Raw genomic sequence first — 16232 nt, 5'->3', positions numbered from 1 at the left:
TTGGAGATTAACTTTGATACATATGTTTATGTACCTCCTGCGTTTTAAAGAGGCTCCATCCTCCCCTATTCCATACCCTCTGATTGGTCACCTTAATTGCTTCACTATAGGGCCCTTTCTATAATTCAACCACTTCCTGTTGCCCCTTTCCTCCTAGTTATTGCTGATTAGGGGAAGCATCTGGTTTTAATTTTCTGCGATATTTCTCTGTGCATGCCGCGTTGCAAATACCGATCCCACTCTTGACGGCCCCAGTTGTGGCCTGGCTACCCGGTGGACTGATCCAGACCTCGCTGGCTCAACCAGCGGCCTTGGCTCATGGGAGGCCCCAATTCTGGTCTCGCTGGCCCCGACACTGGCCTAACCCCTCAGCTGGCTCTGATCCTGGCCTTGGAGGCCCCAGCACCGGCCTTGTCTCACGGCAGGCTCTGATCCTGGCCTCGGAGGCCCCAGCACCGGCCTTGCCTCATGACAGGCTCCAATCCCGGCCATGCTGGCCCTGGTACCGGCCTGACCCCTCGGCAGGCTCCGATCCCGGCCTCAGAGGCCCCAGCACCGGCCTTGCTTCATGGCAGGCTCTGATCCCGGCCCCGCTGGCCCCAGCACCGGCCTAACCCCTCAGCAGGCTCCAATCCCAGCCTCAGAGGCCTCAATAGCGGCCTTGCCTCACGGAAGGCTCCGATGCCAGTCGCTGGCCCCGGCACCGGCCTAACCCCTCAGCAGGCTCTGATCCCGGCCTCGGAGGCCCCACACCGGCCTTGCCTCACGGCAGGCTCCAATCCTGGCCACACTGGCCCTGGCACCGGCCTAACCCCTCGGCAGGCTCTGATCCCGGCCTCAGAGGCCCCAGCACTGGCCTTGCCTCACAGAAGGCTCCGATGCTGCTCATTGGCCCCGGCACCGGCCTAACCCCTCGGCAGGCTCCAATCCTGGCCTCGGAGGCTCCAGCATCGGCCTTGCCTCACGACAGGCTCCAATCCCAGCTTTGCTGTGTCTGTCGCCGGCCTCACCCCTCGGCAGGCTCTAATCCGAGCACCCTCTTTGCCCAACCATTTGTCCCACGTTCTCGAGGGTGTGTGGTGATAGCATTCTGCCTCTGGGGTCATTACATCAAAGGTTCCAGGTGTAATGCATCAGATCTCTGCCTCCCCCGAGTACTGGCCACTGCCATTGCCACTGCCTCCATCATTTCAGATCTTTCCCAAGCTCTTTTTCCACTCTGAATGTTGTCCAGTGTTCCTAAGCATGCGCGATGGTAGCATTCAACCTTTGGTGTAATTTCTCCAAAATAATAATAATAATAATAATAATAATAATAATAAGGTTGGTAGGATCCAATTTCTGCTTCTCCTAAATACAAGTCTCCACCGCCAACGCGGAGACCGCTTTCAGCACTGCCTTTCTCCTTGGTCTCCGCTAAAGTCTCTCTCCTTACAGGTGATGTCCAAGATTCTTAACAATGTAGAGAAGCAGTCCTCCTTAGCGGGGAATTTTTCCAATAATTCCAGTTCATTTGGATAAGTTTTGTCCGCATCTCCAGTATCCTGGTATCCGCCACGGCCTCCTTGACCCCTCTCCGATATTTTCCTTTTTTTCTTTTTCTTTTCCTTTTTTACAGGGTCCTTCCGGGTGGGGAGGAGGTCGCCTAGGGGTGCCCTGCCAGTGCCTGCCCACCGGCTCAGGGTTGGGGCCAGAGGCCCGGACCACAGGGTCCTTCTGGGTGGGGAAGGGGTCGCCTAAGGATGCCCTGCCAGCGCCTGCCCACCCGCCCAGGGTCGGGGCAAGAGGCCCGGACCAAAGGGTCCTTTCGGGTGGGGAGGGGGTCGCCAAGGGGTGCCCCGCCAATGCCTGCCCACCTGCCCAGGGTCGCGGCCAGAGGCCTGGACCACAAGGTCCTTCCGGTAGGAAAGGGGGTCGCCTAGGGGTGCCCCGCCAGCGCCTGCCCACCCGCTCAGGGTCTGGGCCAGAGGCCCGGACCTTTATTCTTTATTTTGAAACATGGTCTTGCTAAGTTGTGGAGAGCCTCACTAAGTAACTGAGGCTGTCTATGAACCTGCGATCCTCCTGTCTCAGCCTCCCAAGTATTGGGTTTACAAGTGTGCACTACCATGCTTAGCTGTTAGAAAGTACTTTTTTTTTTTGGTGGTACTGGGGTTCCTGGAAGCCCTTCTACCTCTGGTATACACTCCCACGGGCTACACTCCCAGACCTATTTTTTAACATTTTTATGTGGAAACAGAGTCTCTTAAGCCAGCAAGGCTGGCTCAGAACCAGCGCGATCCTCCTGTCTCCGCCTCCCAAGCGAGGGGATTACAAGCATGCGCCACCACGCCCAGCTAGAAAGTACTTTTAATACTTGAATTTAATATAAGTTAATGTAACATGAAAATTAAATCTTTCTCAAGTCTATATTGTCATTGTATATATCACTAGTAATATATATATATATACATATATATGTGTGTGTGTGTGTGTGTGTGTGTGTGTGTGTGTGTATGTGGTACTGGAGTTCCTGGAAACCAGCTACACTCCCAGACCTATTTTTATATTTTTATTTGGAAACAGGGTCTCTTAATTCAGTGAGGCTGGCTTCGAACCTGCGTGATCTTCCTGTCTCTGCTTCCCAAGTGCAGGGATTACAAGCGTGCGCCACCATGCCCGGCCAGTATTTTAATTTTTAAATATTTTCATCATACATACATTTTGAAAACTAGATTTTATTTTTTAACAATTAGAAACAAAGTTCCTTACATATTTCCAAGATTACTATTCAGAAATTTAACATTTAAATCCACTTAAATATTAAAAAATATTAAATTCTCCATCCCAAACTTAAGAATAAAAAAATCATACTACCTTTATTATCCCATTGTAAAATTTCTAATTACTGTTCTCTTTATTCCAAGAGAATATGTATGCATAAGAAATACATTTTTTAAAGTAATTTTAATTTGTAAAAAGACAAATGACTTAAAAGTTTGCTTAATTTAATGTTTCTTTTCTATTTCTATAAAGGTGAATATAGAGTTTGATAATATAAATAAAAGAGCTGTTGGGGTGTTCTATAGACATTCCCTGCCTAAATGTCTCCCTCCTGTGGAAATCATCTAGCTCTGTTAAGTCGGTGGTACTGTGCCCCAGGAAAATATTGGAGGCGATGTCTGTAGGAGATAGGACATTTCTGAGTTCCTAGACCTTCCATTTGCTTAGTGGCTCACTTTGAAAAGCCAGAGTGAGGAAATCAGATTCCCCTTCCCCAAATCCTGTATAAGCAATTGAAGAATATGAATGTATAGCTATATTTCAAGGACTTTTGAGATAAATATAAGATTTAACTCCCTTTTTCTGACTTTCCTTTAATAACATATGAAAAAAAGCTTTTATTTCAAGGTCTGAAATGCAAGGCTGCTTTTCCATTTCTTCAGCTCCTAATGAGCACTGAGAAGCAATTTGCATCAATTCACCACCTACTCCTTGGCATCCCCGATTCCTCCAGCAGTTATTGCGAAGGTGGCTTCATTTTCAGGCATCTCGGGGCTAGCAGAATACAAGGGAACAGAAGTGTATAAAAAGCTCTGTTTCTATAAATACTGTAATCATGTCACAGGCATCGCACTCCCATCAGTCTGTCTCCAGAGACATCTCCGAGTTGGTACAGCTAAATGTGGACCACAGAATTTACCTACAAGTATTATTAACTCTCACAAACATTTGTCAAACAACTTCTATATGTAAGGTTCTGCACATTTAAAAAAATGATCCCAAACTTGGAAATAGGCAAAAGGAACAACTGAATGTTCTTTCAGTTAGTGTCAGGAACTGTGCAGTGGACCTGAGGGGCCTATTTGGTTCTATGGGAGTACGCACATTTATACTGACTAACGTAGGGAAACTGTCGAAGACTTTGAGATGAACTGAAAGATGACTGAGTGCCTCCAATGAAAACATGGGTCGTGCAGCCCATCCTTCTAGTTCCCCTGTTCTATGAAGACTCTGTGTCCTCGTGGTCTTTGATCTACTTCACAACTCTGTAAGTTGTAGCTAACTATAAGTAATGCACATTGTTATTGTCCATAGAAATGTAAATTAGAGCCAGGCGTGGTGGCCCACACTTGTAATCCCAGTACTTGGGGGGCTGAGACAGGAGGATCACGCAGATTTGAAGCCAGCCTCAGCAACTTAGTGAGACCCTGTTTCCAAATAAAATATAAAATAGGTCTGGTGGGAGTGTATCCTGGAGGTAGAACTCCCCTGGGTTTCATCCCCCGTACCAAAAAAAAAAAAAAAAAAAAAGAAGAAGAAAGTCGGGCGTGGTGGCGCATGCTTATAATCCCAGCATTTGGGAGGCAGAGACAGGAGGATCATGGTTCAAAGACAGCCTCAACTACTATTTAGTGAGGCCCTTTGCAACTCAGTCAGACCCTGTTTCAAAAATAAAGAATAAGCTGGGCGTGGTGGCGCACATTTGTAACCCCCCACCCCGCATTTGAAAGGCAGAGACAGGAGAATTGCGCAGGTTCGAAGTCAGCCTCGCTGGCTTAAGAGACCCTGTTTCCAAATAAAAAATATAAAAAATAGGTCTGGGAGTAGAGCCCGGAGGTAGAAAGGTTCCATCCCCAGTACCACCAATAAATGCATAATTAATTAAATAATTAAATAAATAAATAAAATAAAGAATAAAAAATAGGGCAGAGGGTGTAGCTCAAAGATCGAATGCCCCAGAGTCTCATCCCCGGTACCGCAAAAAAAAAAAGGAGGAGGAGGAGAAGGAGAAGAAGGAAAAGAAGAAGAAGAAGAAGAAGAAGAAGAAGAAGAAGAAGAAGAAGAAGAAGAAGAAGAGGAAATGTAAACTATGTGAGGTATTATCTTTGAATATTGTCTTGCAAATATTGACTCTTTTTGTGTGTGTGTGTGTGTGTGTGTGTGTGTGTGTGTGTGTGGTACTGGGAGTGGAACCCAGGGGCTCTCTACCTCCGGGCTATACTCCCAGCCCTATTTTATATTTTATTTGGAAACAGGGTCTCACTAAGTTGCTGAGAGCCTCACTAAGTAGCTGAGGCTGGCTTCGAACCTGCACGATCCTCCTGTCTCAGCCTCCCAAGTGCAGGGATTACAAGTGTGCGCCACCATGTCTGGCTCTTGACTCAGTTTTAATGAATTTATAATTCAATTCACCATTCCTTAGTTGACTACATATGTATAGTACTTTTTTTTTCAGTACTAGGGATTGAACCTAATAGTACTCTAGCACTGAGCTACATCCCTGGCCCCCTCCCCCTTTACTGTGTGATACTGGGGCTTGAACCAGAGACATTCTACCCCTAAGTTATACCCCCAGCTCTTTTTATTTTTTGTTTTGAAACACGTTTCACTAAGTTTCTGAGAGTTTTGCCATACTTTTTAGTCTGTTTATTTTTATATTTATTTATTTATTTATTTATTTTTGTGGTACTGGGGATGAAATCCAGGAGCATTGTACCTCTGAGCTACACCCCCATCCCTATTTTTTATTCTTTATTTTGAAACAGAGTCTCACTGAGCTGTGAAGGGCCTCACCAAGTAGTTGAAGCTGTCTGTGAACCATGATCCTTTGCTCTCAGCCTCCTGAATGCTGGGATTACAAGCATGCACCACCATACCTGACTTCTTTAAATTTTTAACTTTTAACCTATTCCACAACTCTGTAGGAGTAGATATTATAGAAAACAGAGAGCAGTGCAGATGATTCTTGTGGAGAGCAGTACAAATGAGCGGACACTGGATTTCACTGTGTAAAGCAGCAGCTGACTTCCCTTCAGCAGAAAGATGCTATGTTTCCTTACCTGGTGGGCTACTAATTGGTTTTGCATACAGCAAATTGAATTTATTTCAGCATTCTTTTGTATGGCACTAAGGATTGGACCTAGGGGCATTTTACCTCCAAGTTACATCCCTATTCCTATTTTGTTTTTATTTTGAAACACGATCTTGCTAGGTTAATGAGAGTTTCACTATTTGCTGAATCTGTCCTGGAACCTGCAATCTTCCTGTCTTAGACTTCCAAGTACTAGGATTATAAGCATATGCCACCACGCCTAGCTTATTTCAGTATTCTTTTGAGACTACATACCACTCAAATTCTAATTCTCCCTCATTAAATGAGTTTAAATAAAATGTTTGAAATATGTTCATGTTATATTTATGTGCAAGAAAGCCAACTTTTTAATTTTTTGGAAGTCATACTTACCATATCCTAGACTGAACAGATTGTACAAAAATGATTCTTGGTTAAGTCTTAACAGGTGAGCTATGGACATGTGACAAATATGCTAGCATCTATACCATGATGTAAATTTTGCTTCATTACATCAGTATCAACATTACACAACTTAAAGAAACGAGACACGCCTGGCTATGTTGATTAAGAAAGGCTTTATAGATAACAATTAAAGAATAAAGAAGCCCTTTTTTTTTGCGGTACTGGGGATGAAACCCAGGGGCATTCTACCTTGAAGCTATACCTCCAGCCCTATTTTTCATTCTTTATTTTGAAACAGGGTCTCACTGAGCTGCAAAGGGCCTCACTACGTAGCCGAGGCTGTCCATGAACTGCAATCCTCCTGTCTCAGCCTCCCATATGCTGGGATTACAAGTGTGTGCCACCATGCCAGGCATAAAAGAAGCCTTTAAAGAGACAGAAAGAGGGTATTCCAGGTAGAGGTAATAACATAAAAAAGAGGGGATGGCTGGGCATGGTGGGGCATGGCTGTAATTCCTGTACATGGGAGGCTGAAATAGGAGGATCATAGGTTAGAGGCAATCCTCAGTAACCAAGCCAGACCCTCAGCAACCTAGCAAGACTGTTCTGAAACAAAAAATAAAATAAGTCTCTGAGTGTAGCTCAGAGGCAGAATGCCCCTAGATTCTACTCCTAGTACCAAAAAATGGGGATGCATGAAAGAGCCTGTTTTATGTATAAGAAAGAGAAGAATAAGAAATTAAGTTAAGGTATATTGAGTTTGAGGTTCCTGTGGGACATTCATTTAGAGAAATTCTGCAAGCTGTTGGAAATGAATATTTAGAACTTGGCCAGGGATGTTGCTCAATGGTAGAATGTTTGCCTCGCATGCATGGGGACCTGGGTTTAATCCTCAGCACCATAAAATAAAAACAGAAACCATCAATCAAAACTTGATTAAAGACTAGGCCATAAATAGAAATTTGAAGACCACTGTCCAGAGAAAAAGAATCTGCTGCTACTCTGTTCTGTTATTACAGCCAAGTTATGGTGACTGGTTAGCTGCCATTTATTAACTATTTTATTTATGGCTGTATCTATGAATTAGGGATTTCTACAGAAAGAGGTGATAAAAGGCAAAAGGGGAGCGCCAGGCATGGTGGCGCACGCTTGTAATGCCCGCGCTTGGGAGGCAGAGACAGGAGGATCACGCAGGTTCAAAGCCAGCCGTGCTGGCTTAAGAGACTCTGTTTCCATATATAAATTAGGTCTGGGAGTGTAGCCCAGAGGTAGAAGGGTTCCATCCCCAGTACCACCAAAAAAAAAAAAAAAAAAAAAAAAAAAAAAAAGAAAAGAAAAGAAAAAGAAAGTAACATCTTAACTCCAACCTGAAAAGCAGTGGCAGAGACAGGAGAGCGTACTCCCTCCCTCTACGCGTCTCCCGCACCTAGCACTCTTTAGTTGGAATTGACGTGATTTCACTCTCTGTGTGCTTCGAAAGGTCGGGGACCAAGTATACACGTCAATGAACCCTTGCATCCCTGGGCCCCAGCACACAGTAGGGGCTTCCCAGTCAACGGAGTAAACTTTGAGAAGGAAAGTTAAACATGTAGCATCTGCTGGTGGAATAATTATAGCCTCGCAGGAGCAGCAGTTCTATTTAAAATCGTATGCACAAGAACTTGATGAAGAATAAGAAAATATTTACCTGTCATAAATCTTGGCGATTCTCAGCTCTCCTCTTCCCTTTCGCAAGCTTATTCTTGTTGTTGAAGCATGAGCCAGAATGTGTCCTCCGATGGGTTTTTTGGGGTCTGCCTGAAAGCTGAATTAATAGAACACCTATTCAGGTTTCCTGACATATTTTCAATTAGAAGGCGACCTGTCTGTGGAGTGCTGGAGGGTGGAGTACGTGTGTATTCTAAATAAGTAGAGACTTCTTCATAAACTGCAGGGCAGGGGGGGGGGGTTGGAGCCTTACCTCATTAACACATCTAGGTTTCTTTTGTGTGTGTGTGTGTGGGGGGGTTGGAGCTACTGCCCTACCTCATTAACACATCTAGGTTTCTTTTGTGTGTGTGTGGGGGGGGGGGGTTGGAGCTACTGCCCTACCTCATTAACACATCTAGGTTTCTTGTGTGTGTGTGTGTGGGGGGGGGTAATGGGGATGGAACCCGGCATTCTACCTCTTAGCTATATCCCCAATTGATTAATTAATTGATACCATAGGACTGGGGATATAGCTAAGAGGTAGAATGCCGGGTTCCATCCCCATTACCAGGGGATTCTACCTCAAAGCTATACCCCCAGCCCTCCTTTTCATTTGTTTATTTTGAAACAGGGTCTCAGTAAATTGCAGAGCCTCTCACTAAGTAGCTGAAGCTGGCTATGAAATCCTCCTGTCTCAGCCTCCCAAGTGCTTAGATTACAAGCATGCAACACAACCTAGCTAAGGCTTCTGAGATTTCTATGATACATCGTCCGTGCTTTGTTTGACTTTTTAAATTGCTATTTAAAAAGCACAAATGAAGCATTGTTCACTGTCAGGATAAACCTTGTGGTTAAGAATTTTTTCTGGGCCTGGCGTTGTGGTGCATGTTATGTTTGTAATTCCAGCATTTGGGATTTGAGACTGGAGGATTGCAGTTTGAGGACAGCCTCAACATAACTTAGCAAGGTTGTTTGCAACTCAGTGAGAACATGTTTCAAAAATAAGAAAAGGCCAAGTGTGGTAGTGCACGCTTGTAATTCCAGCATTTGGGAGGCTGAGACAGGAGAATCGTGGTTAGCAGACAGCCTCAACTACTACTTAGTGAGGCTCTGTGCAACTCAGTGAAACTCTGTTTCAAAATAAATAATAAAAAATATGGCTGGGTGCGTAGCTCAGAGGTAGAATCCCCCTGGGTTCCATCCCTGGTACCACAAAAAAAAAAAAAAAAGAAAAAGAAAAAGAAAAAGAAAGAAAGAGTGAAATAATAAAAAGTAAACAAACAAAAAAAAAAAAGACAAAAAAGCCGGGCGTGGTGGCGCACGCTTGTAATCCCCGCGCTTGGGAGGCAGAGACAGGAGGATCGCGCAGGTTCGAAGCCAGCCGCGCGCGCTGGCTTAGGAGACCCTGTTTCTAAATAAAAATATAAAAATAGGTCTGGGAGTGTAGCCCAGAGGTAGAAGGGCTTCCAGGAACCCCAGTACCACCAAAAAAAAAAAAAAAAAGACAAAAAAAATAGGGCTAGGGTATATCTTGGAGATACAATGCTCCTGAGTTCCATCCCCAGTATCACACACACAAAAAGGAATTGTTTCTTTACAAAATACTCTGCATTTATTTATCCATTTGTTCACCAGAAGTATTTACTAATGGCCAGTTATATGCCAAGCACTATTCTGGTCTAACAAATAAGAACTACTCTAATTTTCTCTGCTATGTAAGTAGAAGCAGATTGATGCTGGATGTCGTGGCGCACACTTGTAATCCCAGTACTTGGGAGGCTGAGACAGGAGGATCCCAGGTTTGAAGACAGCCTCAGCAAGTAGTGAAAATCATCAACCTAGTGAGACCCTGTTCCAAAATAAAAACAAAATAGGGGCAGGGTTGTATCTCAGAGGTAGAATGCCTCTAGGTTAAATCCCTAGTGCCACAAAACACACACACACACACACACACACACACACACACACACCCCAGATTAAGGATCTCTTTCTTGTTCATTGACCGCATGAAAGAATCCTTCAGTATTGTTTTGGTTATGAGTTTGCATTGAAAACAATCTTGGAAATAGCTCTGTCATTGTTACCCAACGTTTATTCCTCTAAATAAGGATATTTAAGTGATGAGCTCTTACTATGTCTGCATAAGAATTCAGAAAATATATTAGGATGGCAAGGAAGTTACAAATATTGACACTCATCTTGAGAGACATCCTCACGAGTGAACTATCCCATCATAAGAAGTGAATTTCTTAATTACCCTAATAGTGAATCCTTCAAAAGCCCAGTTGCAAAAATCTGCTACTAAATACTACCAAATTGAATCCAGCAGTATATTAAAAGGTAAATAATCATGATCATGTAGAATTTACCCCAAGAATACAAGTGCAATTTAACATAAATAATCAATAATAAATCATATTAGTACGCCAGGAGTGGTGGCACAGACTTGTAATTCCAATACTTGGAAGGCTGAGATAGGAGAATGAGGTTTGCAGACAACCTCAGCTACTTAGTGAGGCCCTCTGCAATGTAGTGAGACCCTGTTTCCAAATAAAGAATAAAAAAAAAATGGGGCTGGGAGTGTAGCTTGGAAGTAGAAAGCCCCTGGATTCAATTCCCAGTACAAAAAAAAAAAAAAAAATCATATTAGTAGAATGCAGGAAAAGAAATTAACTTGATAACCTCAAATGGTGCAGGAGAAAACCTAGGCCTAGAAATAATCAATAAAAGGACCTGAGCAAAGCCAGGTGTGGTGAAGTACAACTGTAATCCTACTAATTGGGAGGCTGAGAGAGGAGGATTACAGTTCACGGCAGCCTCAGCTACTTAGGCCCACTGCAACTTAGTGAGACCCTGTTTCAAAGTAAAGAATATAAAATAGGGCTGGGGGTGTAGCTCAGAGGTAGAATGCCCTGGGTTCCATCTCCAGCACCGAAAAAATAAATAAATGAAAGGAATCAAGCATAAATTAACAGGTTATACTTGGTTAAAATAAACTGTGATATAGTATAATAGCTTTAGTTCTGAGAGAACACAAATTGTGCTTGCTCCATGAAGTGTTCAAGATTCTTTTTTTTTTTTTTTTTTTTTTTTTTTGCAGTACTGGAAATTGAACCCAGGGGCATTCTACCTCCAGGCTACACCTCCACCCAACCCTATTTTTCATTGTTATTGAAACAGGTTCTCACTAAATTGCGGAGGAGGGCCTCACTAAATAGCTGAGGCTGGCCGTGAATCTGCACTTCTCCTGTCTCAGCCTCCCATGTACTGGGATTACAAGTGTGCACCACCACGCTTAAGCTCACTCTAAACTTAAGGCTTGGTCTAGTGAGGATGTGGCTGACTGGCATGAGGTTAAATGTGTAGACTGGAGGTAGGCTAGTGGGATAAGAGACTTTCTGGTAAGAGAATTGCTGATAGAAACTGTGCTTGATTAAATGGCTCTGAGTTTGGGACTAGAAAATCGATGGCTGGGGTTTGGATGAGATTGTTTAAGATTCATCAGATGTAACATAAGAACAAGAACAGACAGTAAATGTTTAGAGTGAGACACTAACAAGAAAGCAGCAACCAGGCAGTGGCAGCTGACCACAGGTGAGGAGTCGGAAGGCTGAGTTGCTTTTCCAGCAGCAGAAGGGACAGGAAAGCAATAAAACACTCAGGGGATGAGGGAGAAGGTAAGTGAGTTCTCTCAAAATGCTTATGGATCAATACAATTTTTTTTCTCCAATACTGGGGATGGAACCCAGGGGCATTCTACTGAGCCACACCCCCAGTCCTATTATTTTTATTCTTTATTTTGAAACAAGGTCTCATTAACTACTTACTATTATGCATCACTTAGATTCATCTGCAGTTCTTCTACTCCCTATCACTAAATTCCTTAAGAGCATTTATTGCATTTAATGCTGTAGCCATCAACTACACAGTTGATGCTCAAAAATGCACTCAACAGTGTTTTCTGAGCTTAAGATGTGGAATCCAAAAAAATCCCAAGGAGGCCGAGCCTGCTGATGCATGCTTGTAATCCCAGTACCTAGGAGGCTGAGACAGGAGGACTATGGATTCTCAGACAGCTTTAGCTATTCAGTGAGGCCCTCCACAAATTAGTGAGACCTTGTTTCAAAATAAAGAATAAAAAATAGGTGTGGGTGTCACTCGGAGGTAGAATGCCCCTGGGTTCAATCCCCAGTTACACACACACACACACACACACACAATTCAAGGAGAATATTGAACTGCAGAAAGGTGAGTGATTTCACAGTAGTTAGAAAAAATAAAGTTGTGACTAACTGGAAATTTCTATTGCAAGAACAGAGAGTAGTCAGGGTTAGCTAAATGGGCAAACAGAAGTCTTGACAGCTACGTTACTGCTTTTCACAGATGGTCTGGCAGTGCTGATCAGTGGTTCTCCTACAGGACATAGTTAGCTCCACTTCTCTTATAGGCCTTCAGTCACCTCCTTAAGCCCCCTCTTCCACTCCTGTCCCCTCACTATGGGTGACACTGTCTGCTACTCCATGAAGAAAACAAAAGCCCTAAGGGAGAAGCTCCCTCCCTCCTCTTTCTATCCATCACTGCTATAGTTTGGATCTTAAATGTGCCCTAGAGATGTAAGTGTTAAAGGCGTGATCCCCAGAGTGGCACCACTGGAGGCTGGAAACCTCCAGAAGTGGGCGGGGCCTAGTGAGAAGACTTTAGGTTACTGGCATGCTCCTGACGGGAATGGTGGGGCCTCAGTCAGGCAAGGCGTTAGTCCCATGACTACACTTCCTATTGCTTATCTACTTTCCTAATCCTGACTAAACACTTACTACCTACTTACCTCAGGCTAGTTATTTTCACAAACCTTGGTTTTCTTTCATAGTAAAATGGAAATAAAAAGATCTTACCTTTTAGGGCTGTCACGAGGATTCAAGCTATATCTAATATGACTCACTGGACATCTACTATATGTGTTCCAGAAACTATACCTGGTCATGTAAATATATTACTTCTACCCTTACAGCAATATTGGCACATAAGAGGTCCTCAATAAATGGCAACTATCATTATATAACTAAATAATTCCTTTTTTGTGTGTGGTACTGGGGGTGGAACCCAGGAGCATTTTACCTCCGAGCTATACCCCTAGTCCTATTTTTATCCTTTATTTTGAAACAAGGTCTCACTAAGATTCTGAGGACCTCACTAAATAGCTGAAGCCATCAGCTGACACAGGAGTATGGAGAACCACAATCCACCTGTCTCAGCCTCCCAAGTACTGGGATTATAAGTGTGTACAACCATGCCCAGTTATTTATTTTATTTTATTTTACTAATTTATTTTTGCAGTACTAGGGATTGAACTCAGGGGCATTCTACCAACCTACACCCCCAGTCCTATTTTTTTATTCTTTATTTTGAAATGGGGTCTCACTACGTTGTGGAGGGCTTCACTTAGTATCTGAGGCTGGCTGTGAACCTGGGATCTCCCTGTCTTAGCCTCCCAAGTACTGTCTCAGCCTCCCAGGCCCAGCTTAATGATTTAAACCATCACTCTTAGCTGGGCATGGTGGTGCATGCTTGTTATCCCTGCATTGGGGAGGCTGAGACCGGAGTATCGTGGTTCATGGACAGCCTCAGCTACTTTAGTGAGGCTCTCCACAACTTAGTGAGACCCTATTTCAAAATAAATAAATAAGTAAACCATCACTTTTTCAATAAAATGTAGACCAAGAAATTTTTCTTAAAGTTTCTTTGAACTTCCTGACTATTCTAGTAGTTATAACCAAGTCTTGGAGGTGAAGAAAAGAAAGTTTAATAGCACTCCACATTCTTTTAGAGGGCTTTAATTTACTTTTATGTCTGACCAAGTTAAAATAGCACCAGAAAACCACCCTCCATTACCCTATTCTGTGTGTGTGTGTGTGTGTGTGTGTGTGTGTGTGTGTGTGTTTTACTGGGGATTGAACCCAGAGGCATTCTAGCTCTTCTAGCTCTGATCTATCCCCCTGGCCTATTTTATTTTTATTTTGAAAAAGGGTCTAAGTTGCAGAGGGCCTTGCTAAGTTTCTGAGGCTAGCTTTGAACCTGTGATCCTCCTGTCTCAGCTTCCCAAGTACTGGGATTACAGGCATGTGTCACTAGGCCTAGCTACCATCTTATCTTGTTTTACAGTTTCTTCCCCTCTCCTTTCCTCTGTTCTCAGGAGACTGGGCAGTTTAGTAAAGAGAGGAAAAGATAGGGTGGATCTGAGGAATAAGGAGGAACTGAGAGAAAGTATTCATTTCTTTCACTCTGGTTAACAGGATGTGGCACATTTTATTATTGAAGGTAGTTCTGGGTTGACCCAGAACATTGTGGCCCCCAACTTCAACTTAGAGTCTTTGGGTACTTTGAAGTACAGAGTTATGGGATGAGATAGATTGATGGGAGGGTAGCATGGCGACACTGAAAGAACATCCACTCTGAAGTTAAATGTACCTGGGTTCAAATCTTCACTTTCTGATTTTTAAACTGGGATAAGGCAAGCAGTAAGCATGCCAAGTTCCCACTTTTATAAGTGAGGAATACTCATAATACCATCTTAAATTGTGGTAGGAGTGTGGACCTTGTGAGACAGAGGCCAAGGCAAGCCGAGGGACAACGGGAACTCCTGGTGCCTTTGATGTATAAGGGGCAAGCTTACAGATGGGATTTTTGAGAAGGGGTTCATTGAGGAGAGAAAGGCTCAATGAACTAACCCAAGAATGAGGAGGAGGCTTTGGGATTAGGAAAACGTGGGGGGAAAAGAATTCTGCCAAAAGAGAATAATTTTGGAAAAAGAGATGTTTTTTTAAAAGAGTATGTTTAAGAAGTTTTGTTAAATAACACTTCCCTTCTGTCTGCTCCAAAAATATATATTTAAAAAACCTATACTTTTCCCAACATTTTGAAGATGTAATTTCTGGGGTTCTGGGGGTTGGGCAGGGAGGGATGCAACCACATGTTGAGATTGGCTTCATAGAAAGCACAGGAGGCTGAGTTTCTGGGGTCACATGAAAGTGCTATAAAATGATGCATGAAAGCATCTGGCACATGGTAAGTCATCAATAAATATAAGTTCTCTTAATTTTAAGTATATAAGGATGGGATTAAAGTCAAATAGTTTAAATGCTTTGCATAGGCTCACCAGGCCAGTGACCCTGGTTTAATGATTTTTCCCCTCTAAACATATTACCCCTTAATTTATGCTAACCATGTTAAATAGTAGGTGACATCCATAGAGAATAAACTGTACATTTATAAGACTGCAAATGTTCTAGGATGACTTTTTATTTTAGGAGAACACGCACAATGGAAAGTGGATGGCGACATCATGCCTCGTTTGTTGCCTGTGACATTGCTTGCCTGGTGTGCAGCCTCCCAGGCTGATGCTCTGGCTTGTTATCTCCAGGCCTTCATCAGCTGGATCGTCTCAGTTCTAAAATCTGGATCTGGAGCTGCTGCTTTGCTGTGTTGTATGGCAGCTCCTCGCCTCTGTAATTTTGTTCCTTTTTAATACGATGTGCAATCAAGTATAATGCATGGGATATAAGCCTCAATTATTGTCAGTGTACTTGGGGACTCATACCAATTATAGTGATATTTCTCTGACAGGCCCCAGGCGAGCAGCAGCTTGGAGTTCCTCAACACTAAGCAACAAAGATATTTTCTTTATGGGAGGTTTTCTAGTAGCATTTAAAATCCTTTAGTTTAAAACTGTCTTGTTTTTTTCATTTAGATGTGGTAATTTTTGTGTTTTATATGAAGACATGTATTTAATCTGTACTGTTATAATTTAATATACTTTAGGACATACTAATTATAGTGAATCCTGTTTCCTTACAACTTGGCTAGGTGAAGATGGTTCACAGCAGACTTTACCAGCACAAATTCTAGCCTTTGTTACCTTTTCTGATTCTCTGCTTAGCTCTCTTCCTTATACATCTCCTCCTCTTTTCAACTCCCTCTTCAATTATTTCCTTTCTGTCACCTCTCAATTTCTCCTTTCATTTTTTTATGGGAGATAATTCAAACTGGTTTTACTCTTTTTGAAACTTTCTACAAATATAAGAACAAGAATCCCTATCTGACCTAATTTTCATCGATTTTCTTTGCCTTCTAACTTGAGAGTGACAGTTTAGGCCTCTTCAATGTTCCCTCCCCACACCTGAAGAAAGAACATTGCTCTTTAACTTGTACTGTTTTATTTGAATGCAACCCACTTCCTCCCTCTGAGCCAGTGACTCATTTTCTCTTTTTAAAGCAAGCCTTAAAAATCTTCCATTTCTCTTCAGTTTAA

At 43.0% G+C, this 16232-nt stretch overlaps 1 protein-coding gene across 2 annotated transcripts in view; it reads right to left on the bottom strand.

Annotated features, from left to right (window-relative positions):
* Nucleotides 1-3467: 3467 nt before the first annotated feature.
* The window catches only part of DMC1 (DNA meiotic recombinase 1), a gene marked incomplete at both ends in the record, with an annotated part of 37220 nt that continues 24455 nt past the window's right edge, over nucleotides 3468-16232 (bottom strand). For both annotated transcript variants that reach the window (XM_080705988.1, XM_080705989.1), the window contains 2 exons: nucleotides 3468-3537; nucleotides 7926-8042. In XM_080705988.1, the coding sequence (XP_080562114.1) occupies nucleotides 3468-3537; nucleotides 7926-8042 (187 nt within the window). The remainder of the gene's footprint in view (nucleotides 3538-7925; nucleotides 8043-16232) is intronic.

Source organism: Muscardinus avellanarius (genome assembly GCF_963383645.1).
Source record: "Muscardinus avellanarius genome assembly, chromosome: 11".
Classification (NCBI taxonomy): domain Eukaryota; kingdom Metazoa; phylum Chordata; class Mammalia; order Rodentia; family Gliridae; genus Muscardinus; species Muscardinus avellanarius.
This window is presented reverse-complemented; position numbering and strand designations above follow the sequence as displayed.